Source organism: Manacus vitellinus, unplaced genomic scaffold (assembly GCF_001715985.3).
Source record: "Manacus vitellinus isolate BGI_N305 unplaced genomic scaffold, ASM171598v3 scaffold_28_pilon, whole genome shotgun sequence".
Taxonomy (NCBI): Eukaryota; Metazoa; Chordata; class Aves; order Passeriformes; family Pipridae; genus Manacus; species Manacus vitellinus.
The window spans coordinates 7,978,514-8,002,689 of NW_021940122.1; the positions used below are offsets into that span (position 1 = coordinate 7,978,514).

General features: G+C 36.5%; 1 protein-coding gene across 2 annotated transcripts in view; it reads left to right on the forward strand.

Annotated features, from left to right (window-relative positions):
- STXBP5L (syntaxin binding protein 5 like) overlaps positions 1–24,176 on the forward strand; it is a 188,719-nt gene that overhangs the window by 17,874 nt on the left and 146,669 nt on the right. For both annotated transcript variants that reach the window (XM_018074685.2, XM_018074686.2), the window contains exon 2: positions 24–121. In XM_018074685.2, the coding sequence (XP_017930174.1) occupies positions 24–121 (98 nt within the window). The remainder of the gene's footprint in view (positions 1–23; positions 122–24,176) is intronic.

The following is a 24,176-nucleotide window of genomic DNA, read 5'->3' on the forward strand; positions in this document are numbered from 1 at the left end:
TTTGCTCATTTTTTCTGTTTCAGACGGTTCGCCATGGTTTCCCTTATCTACCCACTGCCTTAGCTTTTGACCCAGTTCAGAAAATTCTGGCAATTGGAACAAGAACAGGAGCCATACGAATGTATCCTTTCTCGTTCAGAATTTACACCATTTCTATGTATTTCTAATACAGTGATGTGAATTACCTTCTACAAGCACTCAGGTAAGGTTACGGTTTATGTTATGTTCTACTTCATTTTGCTTTACTGAATGGACTGGAAAAGGATGTGCTGTTGAGGAATTCACCAGATCCTGAAGGTGTCCAAAGAAAAATTTTTGGTTGAATTTTTAGCGTATGGTTTTGGTATATATTGGTTAATGTAAAACAGAATTGAATATTTTCAGCATGAAAAGTAAAGGTAGACAGCAAAGTGGTAATGAGCAAGTTGTGAATGTTGTGCTAGCAATAAATAAGTTCATTGCTGCAATGCAGTTAACCAGCTGTAGGCATCTTCACTGTAGATATTTATGTATGAAATTATTTAGACTCCTTCAAGTGAATGGTGGGAAAAAAGTGATTTAGGGCAGAACTCATCTCTTCCTGGAGGAGAAGGTGAAACACTGTAAAAGTACTTATTTCTTTTCATTAATTATAAAGGTACTTCAGGGCCAGCAATTTATATGGTTTTTTTATACAAGTAGCAATTTTAAGTTAGAAGTCTACACAGAATAAATTTAATATAAAACTAATGAAAATTTGGAGACTTTGATTTAAAAAAAAATCTGAGAGTATTTAAATGTGATGTATTTCAAAATGTTCCTCTACATAATTTTCTTAGTTTTTCATGGTTCCAATGCATTCCAATTTGGTGAAAATACATACGAAGTAAGGGAAAAAGGAGAAAGAATATTGAAGAAAGGTTTAAAAGTTACAGGATACAGAATTAATAAACCAATATTTTTTACAAACTTTTTGTAGCTGAATGAATTATATGTTTATGGTAGGGGACAATGCTGTATAAAATACCAATCTAATATCTTCTGGTTATTTTGCTATCCCTGTTCCCAAGGTAACTATAAACCTAATGAACCCAAAGGCAGGTTACAAAGTAAAGAAAAATCTCCTCCTGGAAAACCAACCTGTGCTTCATGTAACAGGACTAAAACTTGTTTCCTCCGTTTTTGGGTACTCTTGGTCTGAACAGTTGCATTTTCGTAAGCCTCATATTCTATCTGATCCAGAACTTCTCACAAGACTCAATTAATCATCTAGTTATGTGACAAGCTTTGCTTTGATAGTCCTATTCTTAATATTTACCTATATGAAATAGATTAAACATATTCTGTTCAAGTACAAAGAAGAAAATCCTCTTAATTTGTGCACTTCTGGAAAAGTGCAAGTCCAGTAGTCCAGTCATACTTTCTTCTTTTCAGAGATATGCAAGGTTAGAAAGCTGGAGCTTTGTTTCTGGAATTTTCATTGGTATCTTCTGTAAGTGAGGACATTGGGAATTTCATGGGTAATGTAGAGATAGGAAGAAGACCTTGGAGAAGATTGACTCCTGAGCCCACCTCTTCTTTCCATCTCAGCAATCTGGCTTTTCTAGGAGCAGTGCTGTCACTGGCTTGGCATCCTGTATCTTTCTAAATCCCTGCTTTGAGGAAAATGCAGGTACAGAGCCTGAATTAGTACAGGTTCATGTAAAGTGCATGTCTTTGGCCACAGGAATGGAACGTGAAGTAGAAACATAGCTTTATTACATAAATTTCTATATATATCTTCTATAAAAATGTATTGTAGTTAGAGGAAGGAGGGAAAAGAATGTTTTTGAAACATTGTAGCATCTCTTCTCCAGTTTTTTAGCAAACTCCTAACTCATTCATTGAAAAATTTCTACCAATTCTAGTATATGAGTCAAACAAGAGCATAAAGATAACCAGGAAATTTGATATTTTTTAAAGATACGTCATAACATAAATGCTTCTCAACTTAGTCATACAGAGCCTGGTTTGCTTAATTGAGCCCTGAGTTAATAGAAACTATGCATTGAAAACAGAGGATGCCATAGAAGGAGTTACTTATTTATTCATTTTAATTAAGGCTTCCCCACTTGGCTCTCAAATTTTCACAGAACATATTACATAAAAAGCCTAGCTGTGAAGTAATAACTTTGCAGTGAAACAGGGCCTAGGACTACACACACAACACCACTCATTTAAGCCAGTCTTGTTGCAAACATTAATAATTGTTGAAATAAGACAATAAAATTCAAGTCAAGATGTAACAAATTTGGTATTACATCTGAAAGTACAATTCATAATGGATTTTTTTAAGCAAATTGACAACAATGTAGATTCTAATGGCTCTAAGTCTTCCACAGCATCCTGTAAAAATACTTTTTAACAGAACAGCACAATTTTGTTCTGCCATGAATATGATATGTGACAGATAAAAAAGATAATTCATTCATACATATGTTGTGTTTGGCTGGTGCTTCTAAACAGTGCTGTGAATAGGTTGAAAGGACAGACTATTTGGCTACCATCAGAGAAATTCACCCAATTATTTATTTGTTTATTTATTGGTAGCACCAAAAGGCCCAGTTTGGATTAGACTCCGTTGTGCAGAGCAACCCAAAGGCATAGGAAGAATGAGTTTATGTTTAGTATTCATGAAATGGTGTAGAACAAGTTTTCCTGTGACCAGTGTAAGTCACAAAATGGTATTGTTGCCTCCTTGTTTTTCTCAAAGTTTCACAAAGTATTAGTGTTTCGATTGGTCAGAAGTTAACAGGTCTCAAAAGACAAGCTGTTTTAAAAAAAAATGGAGTGTGTACTTCTGTGTTGTGAATTAATGTTTAACATCTCGCCTTCAGGTGATCATTTCGAGTGATCCAGCAGCACTGCTGGAATTGACTATGCTAAATTGGCCTGAAATAGAGTATATTATTCATAGGTTGCCATTAGAATACAGAGATAAATGAAAGTTCATTTTGGTGTGACAGTCAATTTGTCTTTTCCTAGATTTCTTTTCAGGGTGCTTAGACGCAACTGCTCTAGCTTCTGTAGCACTGGGAATTGCTGTTGCTATGCTCTGCTGATCCTAGCAGTCTCTGTGGGATTCTCAAGGAACTTCAAACACTAGGGAACGTTTTACCTACAGTCGTAGCTGCTGGGTACTGGATCCTCATAGGGACAGCTGTGCTCTAGCCCACAGAATGAGAGTGCCCTCTAAATCATCAGTGAAGAAGTATCTTCCTATTACCAACACAAGCTAACAAAATCTGCAAATAAAGGGCCAAAACCCCAGTCCTGAAACAGTTGCTGTGGCATCTGGTTGTTATTTTCCTTTGTCCTAAACACAGCATTTATTTCCCCTCTGAGGTCTTTTCTCCTGTTTGACACCTTTTCTCAGTTCCCATATCTTTGATCATTGCTCAAATCATTGCTTGATACCACTCTACCTGGAATATCCTTGCTTCAGCAACATACATTCAGTTGAAGAGGGGCTATGAAATTGAATTCCTTTTCTTATTGTCTCCATACCCTTCTTCTCTAGTCCCAGTCTGGAGAGTCTTCTGATGCTATACACAGTAAAACAAAGCATGCAGTCTGTGGTTACTATTAGAGGAGCTTCTGTATCACCATAAAAGGAGGTGAGAAATTAAGATAGTTAGTCAGACTGAAGTCTCCATTTCAGAGGAAGAAGAGAAGCCTTAGTGTTTGTCACAGTCTCAGTCTGAATAAATAGATTAAAATAAGCATTGTTAACAATGATATTCCAGTAAAAGATCTGAAGAAGAGTCATGTTGTGCTCAGATTTCAGGATGCGTATTTCTATATTATCATTTATTCAGCTGACAAATGCTTGTTAAATTTCATTATGGGTACTTTCTGGAATCACCAAGTCCTTTCCCTTGGAATTCTTGCATTGCATCAAAGATGGGCTTAGCCAGTACAGCCACTTATTTCAAACATAGAGAATACACCATCTACATATTTTGGTATTGAGCTGCTGATTATTTAGTGGTCAACTGCAGTAAGACATTCTGAAATCGACTCCTATAGCTATTATCTTCTCTTATTGTTAAGTGAAAGTTTATCTTAAATCCAGTGCAAAGTAACCAGCCTACTGGGTCCAGAACAGCTTCCACACCACTGCAAGCTTGTACACCATCAAACAGGCTTAAATTAGTAATATGTTTTTGTACATGTTATAGTATTGTATGTTTTTGTCATTAATACATATTCTTTAGACTAATGGGCTCCATATTGTCATGGATGCAGGTTATGGGGCATGCAAATCTTCATTTTCACTGTTTGTTGCTTGAGTGAAAATGTAAGCCACCCACAACACGTGCAAGGCTTTTCTAGTAGGCATAATAGCTTACTGTATTCCAATATTATCAGACAACATAGTGGCCATTTTATACCTGAGCAAACAAATTATTCTGACTCACTAACACATGAAAGTGGAAGTGTTGCTCTGCACCCGCCTTTCATTTAGCTGCACACTCCTGACACTTTCTTTGCTGATTCTGGTGCTTATCAAATATTTCTGTGAGCAATCCAATGCACTAACCTGGAAAATACTTTGCCAGGTTACCTTTTTGCCAGATCAGTGAACTAAATTGTCTGGTGTTACCTCTGATGTTAGTCAGAATGATGCAAAGAAACTGGAAGGAGTGCGTAATTGGGACTGAACAGAGAGAAATGGGAGAGTAACAAAATTTTGGCACTAAGGAGCAGGTTATTAAATTGACTTGTCTTACTCTGCGAAATTGCAGCTGAGAAATCTAGCTATGGCAGATTGGAGCCGTCTATGAAATTTGCTACAAAATGTAGAAATAGCCTTTCAATTTTGAGTGGTATGGAAGATAGCATCTCTTTTGCTGACATTTAAAAAAGTCTTAGTGTAAAGCCATTTGCAAAACACAAAAATTCTTACAGATTCTACTCAAGAGAGATTGTGCTTTAGGATCATATTTGGAATAATTTTTTTCTGGCCTGTTTTATGTGTTTCTTCCAATGCTTTAATAGCATTTTGGAATATCAAAATAATGATTTTTGAGTATCGAATAAGGTACAGCAACACTTCTTTTAATAGGTACATTTTGTGAAAAAAACAAACATGGCTTCAAGAAGGCCAGTGACATCCTGGCCTGTACCAGGAATAGTGTGACCAGCAGGACCAGGGCAGTGATTGTCCCCCTGTGCTCAACACTGGTGAGGCAACACCTGGAGTTCTGTGTCCAGTTCTGGGCCCCTCACTACAAGACAGACATTGAGGTGCTGGAGCATGTCCAGAGAAGGGTGACAGAATTGGTGAAGGGTCTGGAGCACAAGTCCTGTGAAGAGCAGCTGAGGCGCTGGAGGTGTTTGGCCTGGAGAAAAGGAGGCCTGGGGGAGCCTTCTTGCTCTCTACAACTACCTGAAAGGACAAGAGGAAATCGCTTCTGGTTGTGCCAGGGGAGTTTTAGATTGGACCTTAACCGGAAAAATTACTTCACTGAAAGGGTTGTCAAACCATGGAACAGGCTGTCCAGGGAAGTTGTTGAGTCACCATCCCTGGAGGTGTTCAAAAGTCATGTAGAGGTGATACTTAGGGACATGGCTTAGTGGTGGACTTGTTAGTGCTGGTCTTATGATTGGACTCAGTGGTCTTGGAGGTCTTTTCCAACTTAAATGATTTTATGAAATTGTCTTGGTCTTTCTGTGAAACAGTCAGTAATCATATCTTTGATTCCAGAGTTACTGTGCCAAGTGAAGGGGAAGGGAAAATCTAAATCCAAGGTAGCTCTATTGAACAGCATGGTTCCTCAGCAGCTGATGTACACAGAGAGACTGTATTCCTGGGAGGTAGAACTGAGGCTGTTTGTGCACTCTAGAAAAAAAGAAATCCAGCAAAGAAAATAAATAGCACTAATTAAATCATTGTTTGCAGAGTTCTGAGTAGGCATAGAATTTTACAGTAGTTGAAGGAAATGTGGTAAAGAATGTTTGACATCAGATTGGATGTACTTTTAAAGAAAAGAGGAAAATATAACTTGAGGTTTTGGTCTGTGAGAAGGATGGCATAATATCTAAATATAAAGTGTGACAGATTTAGTCTCCCTGGAGCTGCTGGCTCTTAATCTAAACAAGGTTTCAGTAGACCTTTATCCTTAAAATAAGCCAACTGTGTTCTATGCTGTTTACTCTGTGTGATTTATTGGGCAGATGGAATGGGGGAAGCACAGACAAGATCATAAAACCAAAGTTCTGTTGTTTGACTTGGAGGAATCATTGATACATTTCATCTTTTATCTCACTGTGCAACATATTTGAGATTTTTCCAGAGAACTTGAGTGATTCAGGAACACAAACTTCACCGAGTCAGTACTCCTAACATAAGTTCTTTTAAAAATTCCCCTGGAAATCAACACATACAGATATGTATTTTTGCCTGCATAGATACCTAGACAGGTTATTACAAAAAGTAATTATTTTCAATTTACAAGAATAAAAAATTTTTGTGAAATATGCAAAAATAATAAAATTTACCTGTATTATTAAATTAAACAGAACCAGAGTTTGGGGAGTTTTTCTATACTGAGACTGATATGCATTTGACTATGTGTGCATTCACATATGCAGACATACTAGGTTTCTGCATACATGCATAAATTTGGATCCATTGGTCTTCCAAGCCTCTTTCATGCTTTTTAAGAAAGCAGGTTGAATATGTTGCAGTTAAATGTACTGGACTTCCTTCACTTTCAGTTGGTGTTTATCCAGGAGATAAAAGTGGAATCTGACATCTGCAAACAAATCTAGATGTGGAGACACACATAGAACTGGCATACAGGTGGATTAATCTGGCAGGATTTTAATTGGAGCTGATGATTGCATTTGTGAACACTATCTGAAAAAAAATGCTTTCTGGATGTTTGGTACAAGATTTTTTTTAGTGTAATAAAAAATCCCACCTTACTCTGATATTGAAGCGATGACTAGTGGTGATAGTCAACCATTTCAAAGAAGTGATATGTCTTAATTAGACCTTGTGTAAGCTTTAGAGCTTTCCCTACCTTTTTTTGTTCAAAACTTTCTGTCACCCACAGGAGTGCTGACATGCATAGGAAGTAATGCACATCAATTTACTCTCCTTTCCAGTCTGCTAATTATCTTTTTTAGACAAATATCCATGACCTAAATTTGGCAAACATCCTGAAAACACAGAAGTTTGTAGTCATACTATATGCTTAGTTGTTTATTTTGACTCCTTTCTTATTTTGTTTTTTATCTGGCAGATACTCCTGATGGTAGAGAGAATTGATATTTCTCCAGACAACTTAGGAAAACTAACATCTAGCAAAAAGACAAACCCAAAATACATAAGCACATACACATACTGGAAGTCTTTTAGTGTTGTGAAAAGAGACTTATATTTACCTAGCCACAGGCACTCTTTCCATTTAAATTCTTGTGGACTTCTCAGAGTTAGGTGTCTTTCTTGCATGTATGTTATTTATGGAGGGAGAGCACGGACAAAAGGCAGTTGTGGAGAGTTGAGTCTCCATCCTGAGGTAGAAACACCACAATGACCCTGAATAATTGTCTCTGCATTGGGAATACCAACGTAGAAGAACTTTGGGAGTTTTTGGAACCAAAGAGATCCACCTATGAGGATTTTCTACAACAAGGAATATGGACCCAGCTGATGGTGGTTCAGTAGGAGATGGGACAGACACAGTCAGACACTATTTCAGCCAAAACCTTACATGTAGGTGGAGGACAAAAGCACAGTTTTTCCTGAGGTCTGAGAAATGGGAAGATGGACAAAACAGAAACTGTGATCTTATTCTTCCTTGAAGAAGTTCTTTTCCCTCATCCATGGTCGGCTCACTCCCTCTTTCCCTAACTGACCTAGTTTCACTCCAATTCTTATAGTTCTTAGATTTCTATTCCTCAGCCCTGACCTGTCTTTTATTAAGTGGCATCAAACAAGCAATATTCTTTCAGTCTCCATCTTTCACCTGACCTGTGCAAGGCAGTCTCTGAATAACATGTTTTTCTAAGGAAACTGTTCAAGTCAAGAACCAAGATGTTTCCCAAGTGCTTTAGATACAGCATTCAAAGCCACACATGAGTACAAAACGAAGAATCAAAAAAGAGCATCATGGGAGAAAACAAGTTTGACCAAAAGAGGTTGTGGATCAAGAGCTATCAGAAAATGAATTCTTGAAGCAGACAAGTCCTAGAGGGCATCAGAGAATGAAAGCGTGGCATCAATCTCTTTGTCCAGACAGAGCACAGGGAGGGGAAATGACCCAGAAATTTTCTGAGTCTGTTCCTTTTTAGTGTTGTTATGAAGGAGATCAAAGGTAGTTAGAAATGTATATGTAGAAGTCATCACCACTTAAACATATTTCTACCAACCTACTCAATTCCCTTCTGGACATACAGTAAGTTCATAGCTCTCCTCAATTTTGTACACAAGTACCATCCTCAGTGCCCAGATCATTTGGAGATGGTGAAGGGTAGTACTTCAAAAAGAACTGGTCCTTAGTATTTGTATCTGAATGGAAAGGCTTCCCTGAGTCCTTTCAGAGGTTTCACAAGGGACAGCAGGCACCAATGATGTAGAGAAAACTGGGAACATTATACCCCAGTCTCTTACATAATGCCTTGCAGTCAGACAAGTGTTTTTCTTTCACTACTTCTGCGTGCAGATGTCCAGCCACTTCCTGGAAAGCAGGGCCTCAGCACTTGGAACACTTAGTCACTTGGGAAGATAAATGCTGTAGTCACAGACATCCCCTACTTTTCCCTCCTTTCCCTGAGCATGATGTAGTATGGTATGGAATATGTCTTTGGCCACACTGGGTCAAGTGTCCTGCTGTATCTCCTCCCAAACCTGAGCCTGCTCACTGCTGGTGCACCATGTGCAAAATAGAAAAACTCAATGCTGTGCAGGCACTGCTCCACGATAGTAAAAACTCTAGTGTGTTATCAGTACTGTTTTAGTCTAGTATCCAAAACACATCACCTTACTGAATTCCATGAAGAAAATCATCCCATCCCAGCCAGACTTAGTACGCTTTTCAAAAATTCTGCAGAACTGTTTGTTTGAACAGTTGTGGTTTTCAAACAATGATGACTGGAAGTCTAATGATCTTAACATACTTTAATTGTAAAACCAGTAACTTGAGCAGAAAAAGGATTTCACAATTTTCTGTCTAATTATTGACAACAACTGTGCTTTCCAGTAAACAGTATCTGGGATCTTTTTATTTTACTAAATATTGGCATGTCCCTGGGTATATTTACCTGTTAATATTCAACATTAGCTCTAAAAATTCTCACAGGTAATATAAGAAAGAAATATTGGAATTTGATTTTTTTTGTACTATAGTTGATTTCTGGTTGGGTTTTTTGGTGATTGCTCCAAGAAAGCTAAATTCCTAATCATCCAATACACTAGATTTTAAGCAGCTACAGCAGGTGCATTTTAAATGCCAAGACTTTTAGAAGAGTTTGAGTTTCTGTTTTGTTATTTAGCTGTATTTTCTACGATGCAAAATTGATGGCCCTATGACATATTTACATATTTCAATTCCTTCAGTAAAGAAGTAAGGATTGACTGAATTATGTGGTATGATCTGAGACACACCAATTGCAAAGGCACTATGCTTTTGTAGATCACGTTATCTTAGCAAGACAGAATTAATATCTAATTTGTAACAGTTTCATGTGTCTGTTTCACGCTGGAAGATCAAATGGTACCCCATGGTAATTTCAAAGTTGCACTTAAATTCAGAGCTGCCTGTCTGCGCCCATAGCTCTTGTCTATGGTGAATACATTTATTTTATATTAACAGATCATTGGATAGCATAAACAGATTATAGTAGGGCCTGGAAACTAAGACCTCTCCATCCCAGGTGAAAACCTGCTAACCATGATTTCTTGTTCCATCTCCCTTAATTAATGAGTATTGCCTTCTCCCTCAGACATCCACATCCTGCCCTTCTGAACTGAAAGAGCCAAGATTTACTGTATTTCCAAGGAGGGTCTGGTCAGGACATTGTGCTTATAGCATTTTTATTTTAAGCAGAGTAACCATTCATTTTTATTCCTCATTATCTTGAGACACAAAGAATGTTGAACTGTTAATGGGGCAATTTTTTCATGCTTTATAAGCACACCTTTTCATTCATACAATAAGGTAGCTGGTGGACAGAGGCACCTGCAGATTTAGAATTTGTTACATGGATTATTTTGAGATAAAATTTTCATCTTTAGCACGGCCTGAGACTTACCTTTTCAAGTCCTTTGGCCTTTAATAAAGAGTCTTTAACTTGATTCCTGCTGTTCATATCTGTAAAATAGCAACGTATCTACCAGTGTCAAGAAGTCATTACATTTTTTAAATGTAATGCATGGTTGTAAAATTCTTTTAAGATTAAGAATAACAGAGTTATATTTTCCAGAACTATAGACAAAGGAATCCTTAAATATGTTCACAATAAAGCAATGAACACTGTTGCAAACAAGCTGTGAATTATCAGGTGTGTTTTAATCATGCCTCCACAGGGTGTGGTTTGTAGAAAGTGAATGAATAGCCATTCTTGAACATGTATTTCTCAATAAAAATAAAATTATGCATAAAAATGGACCTTAAATTTGTTCAAAGATAACTTACCTAAATTAAAACCATTGTCCAGACCAAAGCTTTTCAAGCTGTCAATTTTCTCAAATGGGATGCCCCTGCTAAAAAGAAAAGAAAGGTAGAAACCCCAGTCTTTTCTGAAACAAGAGGAGAAGCACATTCTCATGTGAAAATCATCCCTAGGAATGTCTACTCATATGCTCCTGAAGTTTGTAGCTTGCAGCTACTTGATAGTTTGCAACTCTGAAATGAAGGGAAATATTAATGAAAAACTGGTTAATTGCATTGGTTCCTTCAGCTTTAATTGATAGATCATTCTTTTGTACTTGAAAATACAAGAATCACTTCATTAGACTGACAGTGTTTACTACAGCAAAGAAGCTTTCTCAGATTTTAAGAGTAAATTAAATTACAGGGAAATCAATATCTGCAATAAGAAAACACAGTAATTTTCATGGCTGTTGAACAACTTAAATACTTGAGTTATTTTCCAGTTTTTTTTAAAATTGTTTAAACTATTTTTAAAGGAATATATATAATGCTGTATGCTACATATTTGTAAAATTAGACTACAACATCTGCTACAAGAAGGGACAGAAAAACACTAAGAGTGCTTACTCGTTTGCTTAGAGGAATAATTATCTTCTGACTTGAAATGTGTTAGTTAATTTAATTCTGAGCAGGCAGGTAGAATGTTGTACCTTATTTGTCTATTTTAGCTAGCCAGTGCCAGGGCTTGCCTATTTTAGCCCTCTAGGGCTTCACAGGCAAGATACTAGGAGATATATTAAGAGTGACTTTTTTTTTCCTCCTACATTCCTATTCGAACCAAAGAAACTCTGAAACATAAAGTTCACAGAAGTCTGGTACAATTAGGTCTGCATGTTCAGTTCATTCATTTTTCCATTAGTCCTGCATCAGTTCTGTCCCCACACTTCTCCAGCTTTGCTTCTGCTATTGTCATAATTCTTCACCAACCTTATGCTTCTGGGCCTGATGAGGAAGAGCTGTATCAGGGTCCCTGTCTACTTTGCCATACTTTGTGCTGTAGAGAAAGTAAGAAGCACAGACATTGCACGTAGAGGAAATGAGGATGAAAGAACGAAACGCTGCTTTTTTGAAGCGCTGCATTCTTCTGTAGCTGCTTTTCCCTCTTCTCTCCTGTGAGACTGAGATTTTATCATGAGGAGAAGAGAAAAGTTTGGTGGTTTCTTGAAACAGTCTAGTTGGTTGCCTGCTCCCAAAGTACAGCAATCAAAGTGTCTGCTCTGGTTCCCCTGGCATGTCTGATACTTATTACAGGGATTGAAAATTTTTCTGGTTTTCTCAGAGGGGTATCAGGTACAGCAAACTTTATTAATCTAGGCAAAAGCTATCAAAACTGCTGCCACTAAATAGTTAAAAGATTTTCTTTTCTACTTCCCTAGTTTAGAATAGGATCCTGAAAGCTGGCAACTGAAAAATTCAGCAGTTCTGCTGACATGGTGCAGTTTCTAACATGCCAGGTAAAACTTGTGAATGATGGAGATAGAAAAAATGTTCACAGAGTGTGTAATCGGTGTCATCCTTGTTGTCCAGAAACAAAACTTCCACTAGTGCCTAATGGTTGTCTGGCTACTGATTTGTCTCTAAGCACCACTCGATGAGGTTCATGTATAAACAGATCTCCAAGTCTGCAAAGATAAGGAATTGGTAGTTAATCCACAGTCGGGTTATGTTATCTTTCCTTGCTTCTGATATTTCCCATATTTAAATATCATCTGTATGATCATCAGCTCTTAGTTTTACAAGGTCTGTGCTTTGATAGAGGGCAGGCCATGAAAGACTCTTACCTTCTGGTTTAGAGCTTCAACCCGGGCTAAATATATTGCGCATCTGGACTCTGATATGATGTTGGTATCAGGATCTTAATTAATACGCAATGGTTTAGCAAATTAAGGTTGTACATGCAAATTTAATATTTCTGAATTCTTGGCTTTAACATGTCAATGCTAATTCTTTAGCATTCCTTTATCACTTCAGTGTGATTATATAGTAAATAATTCTTCAAGATCTAGAGTTAGTTTTGCACTAGTGTAGGAATCACAACTTATTTTCTTGTAAATTTATTTAAATGTACTTAAAACATGAGTGCTAATATTGAGTTATGTAAATCATTATGTAAAATAAGATGAATTTCAGAAAAAATAAATTGTATGAAGTGTCTCTCAAACTCTGAATTAGAAGTAGCCAAATCTATTAAAACCATTAGTTTATTTTCCTTTTAAGTAGCCGCTTTACTTTTCTAATTAAAGCTATAATTGGTTATCATCCTGCTTGCTAGAGAAACCCTTAGAGTCCAAGTTTCAGTTCAGTATTTCTCATTTTTGCTTTCTCTTCTTCTCAGTAGGGATTAGAAAGAACTAATATTGTCTATAGTTCCAGCAATGATTATAAGGGATATAAGGGAAAGTCTGTCAGTATGCCATGAAGCTATGAATGGCTATTTATGAATGAAGTTAAGCCTGATATCAGAGACATAGAAGATCAAGTTTAATCTGCTCGTGTTGCTGCTTAGGAAATAATGAAGTATCTTGGATGATAGAAAAAGAAGCTTACCCAAACTAGATAGTTTGAGAATTTCATAGGAAGTACTTTCAAGCTGCCTGAAGAATCAGCAGAGCCTTTTGGGAGGCAAGCATCTTTCATTAAAAAAAATAACAGGAAAAACCATTTCTCACCAACATTCTTAAATGCATACTTAGGAAATTTCAATGCATCAACTTGATGCAAGACCAACAACAACATTATCAAGTGTTATTGAAGTGATTATTTTTATACTGTGCATGGAAATGTTGCTTTTGTTTTTGTCGTTCTAGTCAATCTATGGTTATATAATCATAGTACGTATGCCCTGAAGCCTTGTTGTCACTGCTCATTGCAGTTATTATTCAGACATTATTCTGGAAATTTAGGCAGAGTATTTTTATCAACAGAATCTTGTAAAGTAATCTTCTAAAGAGAAATTAAGCTGTGAATCTCCATGTCAGATTAAAGCTTGTAAGCATATAGGATCTCTCATGGGGCTTTTTTATTGTAAGAATTGTATTCATCAGCATTCCATATAGAATTAGTTATAGGGATTCACACATCTCTTCCTAGAATTCCTGCGTTAAGTTTGGGTTCTCCTGATGTGCATAAGCAACTATACTTATTTTTTCTTCTAGTGGAAATCATATTGAATTTATCAACTTTGCACATAGCCGTCATCTTGCTCTTTCACCAAGTTTGTTTAGGTCTGTTTAAAGATTCTCTCTAAACTTGCTAAACCAAATGAATTTGTCACATTTGACTCTTTAGGTCTTTAATGTACTAAGAAATATAGCAAACTTTGTCAAATCTGTATTGTAATACTGTGGCTTCAGCCTAAGTGCCCTTGCTTTTAGTCAGCCATTGCTGTCTTCAGAATGTCAGAATCACTGTTGAAAGGGTGCCGTGCTCCCTTATCTCCCAATCATTTTAAAAACAGTTTTCAATTACTTGAAGATCCTACTGGGAATTTTTGAAGCCTATTAAAATTCAGTTTTTCATTTTGTTGACAGTTAATCATACTCTTTTTTTCCTACTATAGTTTTTAATTTTCTCTTATTCTGCACCCATTTCTTCAGTTGCATTGTTTTCTGTTTGAGACTATCTGTAGCCTTTGGACTACTGAGGAAGTTTTTGTCCAGTTTCGTGACTTTTTAGAAGGCCAAGCAGTACCAAGAGATCAATATCAAAGAACATTTTGGGAGAAATTATCATTAGTTTTCGGGGAATAATGTTTAGACTAAATTCTTTATTGTTGTGTTCTTGTTTTAATTTAAAGATGTTTGCAAGCTGTCAGTGTAAGATTTACTGTTTTGTAATTTCTCAGATAGTCTCAAGTGTCTTTTAAAAGTATCTGTTAATATTCATGCAGTTTGGGGGTGGGGATTGCTAGCATCCATTCTGCTTCTTTCCTATGCTCCTTCCAAAGCATGACATAAGTTTTATTCAAACCCACTTAGAACTTAAGCTGCTGGTTTCTGAACCTACATTTCTGATATGTACATCTTTAATAGTCTTACCTATCACACACACACACAAAAAAAAGGAGTATTCATAAAGGAATCTTTGCCAATATACTCTGTTAAAAGGTGAATCAAATAAATAATTAAATTTTTTGATATTCTTATTTGATTGCCTCCTGTAGCCCTGGGTAACCCAGGAGATTCATCAGGTTTGGTTGTAGTTGTTATTGTTTTCTAAGCTTGCCATTTCCAATGTGATCAAAACATCTAACTTTTTTTTTCCTACCTTTATCTCTCATAATACTCTGGACACTGGCGTAAATCTAGAGCAACTCTTCTGAGCTGAATGTGGTTATTCCAGATGGATGTTGTACTTTCCACCCCCACATAGCATGACTCAAATTTCCCCCCAGGTTTTATTCTCCTTATTAAAATAAAATAAAATTTTTGAACAAGGACATATATTTGCTTTTTATGATAATGGGCAAGGAGTTGGATTGGTTTTACATAAAGAAGTTTGGACTGTTAGCCCAGATGCTGTTCTTACAATCACAAAATCCCCATTGTAAACATTTTCTTCTACCTTTTTCAGGAAAAACAGCATCCATATTTGTTCCATTATATTTAATAGGTAGCATAGTCTTCACTAGAAGTGAATTTAGGCCTCCAGGGACTTTTAAAACTAAGAAAATCTCTCTTATTAACCAATGCCTATGGGTGTAACACCAAGCAAATTGCAGGGAATCATATAGTTCTGATGGATCTCAGTTAGTTTCTTTAAAAAGGAAGTTTAAACACTCTTGGGAAGCATTTCATATAAAGGAAGACACAATTAATTTGTTTTCAGTGCTTCCATTTTGCATTTGCATGTTTCAACTGACTTTCAAATAGAACATTTAGAATAGTTCTAAATTGGTATTTTAAAATCTATACCAATATTGATTAAAAGTACAAAAAACAGCACTATAGAAAGGGGGAAAAGCAGTATCTCTTAGGGAAACCTTCAATGACCCAGTTTCAAAATGATTAAAATGGATAAAATGTTTTACGGATAAGGAAACTGAGTAATGGTAAACTGATTTGATACAGTCTTTAATAAGAGGTGGCTGAAGAGCATACATTCTTTGATTTCCAGGCTGGCACTTGAACCAGAAGTTGTTGAATTCAATGGCATTTAGCCTGAAACTTGTTTGCATATTTCTGATGATGCTCTTATGTATTGTCTTCTAGATCATAAGGAATTCAGGATTAATTCCCTTACACTTTTGCAGTGTGCTGGTGTATTTAGCAACTTAAAAGCATAATGTATTAAGTATACGTTAAGTACATACTATATCTTATTTTCCCCATACACTTTACCACTGTTGAGGCTTGATCCATGGGTTTTAGATTGCCTATTACAATCATTGGATGGCACGTGTATCATACATGGAAATTGTTCTCAGAGTCATGTCTTGAGCACTCTCATGCATACACAGGCATTTGTTTATTATGTCACCACATAGAGAAATGCCATGTAAAATCATGGGATAAATGAATTCAATGTGCACATTCCTCAACTGTAAGAAGAGGTTGTAAAAATTTCATTGCCCAAATGCATGTCACTGTGTGTTATTTTAGTTCCTATCTGAAGTGAGAAAAATTAAGCAGTATACACATGAAAACCAAAGACAATATTTTGGCAGCTGCATACTTTGAGATTACATTTGCATTTTGGGGGGGAACCAGGAAAATGCTGTGTAATGTGGCCGCCTGTCAGGAAAATTACCACCTGTCTCCAGTCTTGGACTTAGTTGTTCATAACATTAACAGAACAGAAAAATAGTAGTATCCCTATAAATGAAAACGATTGATTGATCTTTTTTAATAGGATTACAAACTATTACCCAGTTAGTACAAGGCTAAATAAATTCCTTGTACTGTGTATCAGAATATCAAAGTCTCAGGCAGATGGAACTGGCTCTTAAGATCTATCTGTATATTAGCTTTTAGGTTCTGTAAGCCAACATATTAAAAACCTCTGCTTAAATGCTGCTTTAATTTCAGTCACAGTGGCAAATTATAATCACTATTACTTCAGAGTTCAAACAGCCATCAACTATATCATCCATATTGTAGAATTCTCTTATCAGTTTCTCTTACCACCTTTCTCACAAACAGGGATTGGGAAGCTTTCAGGTTCTCCTTTGCCCCTTCTTCCCTGTCTTTTCTCTCTTTGTGGAGAGATGAGACAGGCTTAACCACTGAACATTCACTGAAATTATGAATGCATATATGAAGACCTCAGCCTTCAGTAGCACATTGCTACTACTGTCATAGCCAGTCCTCAAGCTAGTCAGTGTGAATCACATCTCGAAAGAAGAACGTTCTCAGGCAAGTCCTATTTCTCTTTCTTGTCTCCAACTATGTTTTGTTACTAATTGAAATCACTTGGACAACCTCCCCTGACACTAAATCACATAAAGCTAGCAGGTACTCCACATCTTGCACCCTGAAATACTTTTCTTCTGCATTCTTATGTTCTGCAAAGCCTAAGGAAACCAATTTTTCTGTAGCTCTGCGCATATATGTTTGTGCAGATCCTGAACTGGAAGCCTAGTATTGTCCATCTGGCTATTCTGCTGAGCTCTTAACAGGAAAAGATAACCAGGAGAGAGGGAAGCTGAAACATCATCATCTCAGGGAGAGGACACAGCCTTCTCAAAGCCTTCTGCTGTAGAATACTGTCCTGCTATTGCAGTTCCAGTGTCTTTAAACTACTTATTCTTCATATACTGTGGTACTTCTGCTGTTTCACAAATCTGCAGCCACTTTTCTGCATCCTCTCGGTATCAGCAGATAACCACATTAAAGCTGTCTTAGCAAACCCAGGAATCCTTTACTCCTACCTGCCCAGCACTCCTCTGCATGTAACTGTGCCTCTGCACGTTTCTCAGATCTGGCATTTGCCTTTCATTCTACAGTCTCAAAACCTCCCAGAATGCCCAGTGAGTCTTACCCCATTTGTTCATCTACCAGAGCTGCCAGGTTTTGCAGAGTTCTGACCTTATCTTGCTACTGTTTGCAGCAGGATATATGGACCATATACACTGATATATGTAGGTGAACACAATGTATTTTCAACTATACAAAATCTGTGTTAAATATAGAACTTGAAGATTTGGCAGTCATAAAGTAAAGGGACAGTTTCTCCTACTTGCAATTGAAGAATATTCTAGTGACAAATATAGCAATTGCTAAGAATGGAACATTAAAAACAAAACAAACAACAAAACACACCAAGAAACAACTGTACTGGTTTTAACTTATTTTAATGCAATTGGGTCAGTTGAAAGGAGAAGGAGAATAAATATCTGACTTGGACAGTTCTCTGAATTCATCAGCAAGTCTCCAGAGATTGTTCAAATATTCTTGCATATTGAAGTATGTTTTTTTCCAGTCTTTATTAAAACTTAAAGCTTCTTGGTGTGTAGCACCACTGCAGGCTTCGCCGTCTGTGGGCATACCTAAGCTGGGTGTCTGGATTACAGTTGAGGTAGGAATGAGCTCAGTTCTTGAACTTGCATTCTGCCTGGGAATGTGAATACGTATTTGAAGGTCAGCCTATAATGACCTTTCTGCTGCTGCAGACAACATTATTACAGTACCAAAGCTTTGTGAGCTCATTGGGAATTACCTTCCTGAACTGTAGTCACGTCTTTGCTGGCTGTATGGTTGTCTTTTTATAACTAGAGGCTGTACTCCTTTCATATTTTACAGTAACTCATAAATGTTTAAGACAGCTTTTGAGCAATTAGTACTGCTTCTGCTGTAGAAGTTATGAATTTGTTATGTGCAATGATTTTCATAATGTGTCACTTTAATTGATTTCAGTCAGTTTGGCGAAGAAAAGCAGTAAAACTGAAAACATGTAAGATTGCAGTTTTCTAGTTGCATGAGTAATGTGCAATATGAATTCCAATCTATTTTCATGAAAAAAATAACAAACAGCTTATTCCACTCTATTCTTAGCCTGGAAATATGCTGACACATCTAATGCATCATCAAAAGTACTTTACACGTGAGTTACCTTGGTAAGCAGCTCACTGGGTCCCCACACTTGTGCTTCCTATTTATGAAGTGACTTTACACTTGAATGCACTTTGTTTCATAATACTTAAAGACAAATAACCCTTTACAGCTACTAAAACGTGAAAAAAATTGTTGGATTAGAAATCTCTTTTTCTACAAGGGGTTTGGGTTTTTTTACCTGTAGCCATCATGTATTTCGTATTCATCCCTTGTGTGTGGCCTATCGGACTGAAGTGGCCTGTGGAAAGGAAAAGCAGTCCCAAATAAAAATACTTGGGAGTAGCACTAGAAGAATTTTGATGCAGATTTATTTTTAAAAATCCACATCAAAAAGCCACTTAAGGCAATGATTTTTTTGACTAATGACTATTGACAAAAATTTTTTGAGAACAAGTTGGAAAATACATCTGCTTGTTCATCTGTAATCATTCTCCTCTCAGAATGGGATCATATGGACTGGATATACCTTCTGGAAATCTTGAGGATTCCTGCCTTTATGAGTTCTTGGGTTACAGATGCATTATTTGACCTTCCTAGAGAAGATAACTTGCCAAGGCTAGGAACCACCTGGATAGCTGGAAAAAGTGAGTTGTGCTGTGTACTTGAACCAGATAAGAAAGACTAAGGAGGAGCGGTGCTGCAAGTTGTGGGACTTCCCTTTCCATTACCACTTTATCTCATTAGATCTTCTCCATTTGCCTCTTTTTATCCTTCTCCTCACCACCCCACCCCGTGTGTTGGGGAGACACAGGGAAGGTCAGAAAAAAAAGTACTGAAAATCATTAAATTGTTTCACTTTAAAAAGTTCCTAAGTTCTTTTGTCCTGTAATTGTATTCCCCTTATAATGTTTATTTCATAATTCAGGATCAAAATAACTTAAGCAAATTTGGATCGCAATCCAGCACATACTATGCTACAGTAAATGATTCAAATTTTAAAATGTTTTCCTAGATATCTACTTGAGAAACCTAATAGGAATTTGGAGTTTCAGTTGGTATTAGCTTAAACTGAAAGTGGTGGAAGAAACCAAAACCTTGCAGCAAAAACTGTATTCTCCTCTTTACTGCTTTAATGTGTCCAGAGCCAACTCACACATTAAATAAAGTTGCTTTTGATCTGAACACTTCAAGATATTTTTTTTCTTTTAAGGTTATTCAGCCATTAAAAGTCATATGAGTTGTTATATATTTGCCTAGAGCTTCAGATTTGCCTAGAGCTCCATCATCCATGAGCTCAGTAAAAGCTTTACTTGAAGTTTTATTCTGTTGATAGGGTGAATGACTGGAAACTTCTTTGTTGAAACTGGTCATCAAAACCCCATTTTTTCTGTGCTGATGCAAACAGTGCAAGAAATAAGAAAAAAATAAAAGGTTGTTTTTCTGTCTGCACACGCTCTCTTTAGACAAGGAATTAATTTACAGTCTTTTCCTTTGTAAAATGCCATTAGAAATAGAAACTAAGATTAATATCGAATCACTTGCTATTTGCAAATTTGTTTCACTTGTTACATTTTTATTTTTAATATAAACTGGTATTACTATGACAGTTTTGATTTTGATTGTCAGAAAGTAATTTAATATTACTGTACTTCCAAAATCTACAGAAACATATTTAAATTAAAAACAAAACTGCAAAAGAGAAGTTAAATATACTGAAGAAGTAGTTGGAAAACCCACTGAAGTACTGTAGACTTTAACAATGTTTTAGAACCTGGGTGCCTTGCGTTAAGTTTCTGGTCTATTTAAGCAGATAAGAATAGGCTGATATGTTTTTCAGAATTAATGAGCTGACAAATCCAAGGTGAATTAATTTTAAAAGACTTTTTTTTAATAAATAACAGACACAAAAAAATGAAACATTCTCTCTCTCTCTCTTTGAATCTATATTTTTTTTTTATTTGAGGAGTTCAGGACTAAAAGATATAAAAAGTTGGAATATCATATTTAACATTGTCTCAAAGTGTGCAGCTGCTCAGTTGATTTAAACTAATCTGCCTGTATTCCTACTCTGAGGGCTGGTTCCGTTCAGTTCCCTTCATCACCAGCAAGCATTCCCATCCCACCCTCTGGCTGCCTGATGAGCCAGATCTGGGAACTGGGAAATGCAACCTGGGAGAAGAGAGTTGTATTGTCTTTTGCTGTGGAGCTGCCTTTCAGCACAAACACTTCCCAGTTGTGCTTGTGTAGGAGCAAAATGAGCCACAGTGTCAGCACAAGGAAGATAAGATTGCTCAGCCAAAGGCGGCAAGCAGAAAGCCTGGAGCATCACTTTTATTGATACTGTGAACTTAAATTTGTTTAGGCCAACCATGAAACCACACAATAGGATTTCCCCCTTTGCTGTTTAACATTTGATATTATGAATGAACTGAAGGTATTAACTAGATTGATTTTCAATTTGTCAGTCATCTTCAAACCATCAAAAAGACAAGGCAAAGCAGAAAGATCAGACAAACAAGCCGGACTGAGTCAGGTCACAGAGTTCCAGGTATAATAAGATATATCAAAATTTCAGTGCAATTATGTAACTAACAGTCTAGATTTTTATTAATGTGTGTTGGTCACTGAAAACTGGAAATTTCAATGAGGAATCTCTCTGTTCTCAGCAACTTCTCTTGAGATGTAGGATTTCCACGTATAAGGCTTTGTCTCAATAATTTTTTTCTTATTTTAGAAGGCTATCTATACAAGTAGTACAAAATTCCCATCATCTTCAAAAGAGTGATGTGTGCACAAGTTAACTGTTTCATTAGTTTTAAATGATACCATAGCAGTAAGCTTTCACTTTCCCATTCACATGTTATGGGAGAATGTGACTGTGCCCTTCCTAACTTTGACAGTTATTTATAAAAATATTTGTGATCACATTTTTGATTTATATTGTTTTAATCCTGTCAGATAATACAGGTGATCCTAAAACTCCTATATAACTCTTAATCCATAATTTTAATATTTGCCTGAGTCTCTGATTTCCATTCTTTCTCTCTTTACCCTTTAATTTCCCAGTACTTTGAGAAGTTATCATCGACATTGAATCATCAAGCTTTTGCAGACTACTACCGTAAGTGGAGTACTGTTGACATCATTCCTGAATCTGTTCAAAGCAGGTTTCCACAGGGCAAATATTGCATGTGTACAATTTGTTTACAGCTTCTGCGTGGTTGGTGATGAAAATAATAGGAGAAAAAGGTCCTGGGAATTAAGCCGTGAAGAGATTTGCTCTTTAATTTTGACATTATATTGGCTGCTGTGCCGTCTTCATGCACACTAGAAATATAAAGTGCAGTTCTTTTAAAAAAATCACCATCAGTGGCTGAGATGCTCTTTAGAATGGAATTTAATGATATGTAGCATCCAAGAAGTCAAAGTGCTTTTTCACATGTCAACCTTTTCCTTATCTTATGCTATTTAGCTAATTTTGTCAGATCTTACTGTATTACTAACTGATAGCTTGTCATGGAATAGTAAAGAATGTTACGACTCTGTCTTACTCTGTCCATTTTTCTTTTCTTTCACTTAACTCTAAGTGAACACTTCTCTCTTTTGAGTATGATTTTATGCATAACAATCTCTTCTTCACTGAGTGGCTGAGTTTTAAAATGTTTTAGAACATCCATGTACTGTTCTTTGAGTTTCTGTTCCTTTTATTTCTCTGTTGCAATTTCATTATTGCTGATGGAAATATTTAATATATATAGAGAGAGACTTGTCAAACAAAATACTTTTATTTTAGTATTTTTATAAATGCATGTGTTTCATCAATCAGGCATAATTTTACAGTTTAACAAAAGTTAGAAATCAAGCAATATGCATGTAAAAGTTGTATGTATGTATGTACATTAAGCAAAAGAATATACATGGAAAAATGCACATGAAATGGAGCAAACACTATGAGACATTTAACTTCAAAATTGGCTTAAATTCAAAATTGCAGTATTGTGAAGCAATATTCAAGTCTTGTTTCATAAGCACTAAAAGGTTGCTGAACTCAAATAGTCAAAAGGCATTAAATTACCTAAGTTATGCATATGTTTTATGCTTCCAGTGACTGTGCCAGGGAGCTCTCTGAGTACATGCCCTTGCATCCTCAGAATGTCGGATGTGTGTAGCTAAGGCAGCAGTTTTGTGTTGCACAAGCAGAAAAGACCTCAGCCAGTTTGTGTGCTGTATGTTGCTCTCTAGCTTGTAAGGATAAAAGAGATATGTGGGGATGAATCAGAACACGTGCAAGATAGACATTTCTCATACTTGAGGATTTTTCCAGATCCAGTGAAATTTTTGGCAATCTATACTTAATTTTTGAAAGGTTGAGCAAGCTATATATCTACAGAGGGAACAGGATTCCACAGTCCTGAGGTTGTTAAACAATTCTTTTAACATTCATAGAATCAAAACCTTCAGGATTTGTTTTTAGACTTTTGGGGGAAGATTGTTCTTACCTTGCTATTTTTTTAATCATAGTTCATCTTGTTTTTCATCACTCAAAAGGCTTTAACAATAAAGCAAAGATTTTAGTTAGCTGGGCTTAAGTTCAGGATTTTATTAAGATTTATTAAGATTTATTAATCAAGATTGTATATCTCTTCACCTGTTTCAAATTTTCCCCAACTAATTTTTTTCACTGTTTCTTTTTTTAGTTGTGAGTAGTGGTGACTCAGAGGATGTATGGACAATGCAAAATGCTGTCCATCTGAGGAAATGCATGTTGAACTCCAAGGAATAAAGTATCTTGCTTCAAAACTACTCATGTCTTTCTGTTTTCTGAGATGTCACCTGGCATAACATTTGATTGGGGTCCACCGTGGGCCTATGATCTTTTTCTTTCATTTTCTCTTTTCACTTCAGAGGCTCTGAAATAATGTGAGATCTGTGTTTCAGCCCTGCAGCACAGTATTTTATAACCCAAGACAAAGGATATGTCTACAAGCTCTAGAGTATGGTAGGATTGCATGCAATGGTATCTGAGGATAAAAAACTTTTGGGTTTAGAGCTGAAAGACTGGATAGGGTAGAAGAAGCCAAACCAGGCACAGCCTTTTCACACTGTATATGGAGAGTGCTCCTTGGAATACTCCTCCTGAACAACTCCCTTGTTAGGTCTCAGAGTGAACTAAATGCATGTCTTCAAAACAGAGCCTGGAAGCTAAGTAACAATTACATCACATGGACAATCAAGGAATCCACTCCTCACTTTGCTCCTGGGTATTATTTTACTTAGCAAAGTAGATGCAGTAATCTGCCTTCCAACTGCTCCTTACATTTTGGACTACTTCCACACTCATCTATTGCATTTCTATTCCCTTGGATTTAAACACTAGACAGAAATGCATTTGATGACAGTTGTCAAATCAGGCAGTCTGGCTACTTAAAGGTACCCTACTGAATTAACCAGGAGCTGTGTCAACTAGGGCAAAGTCACTGAGGGCTTTTCCTGGAACCAGGCA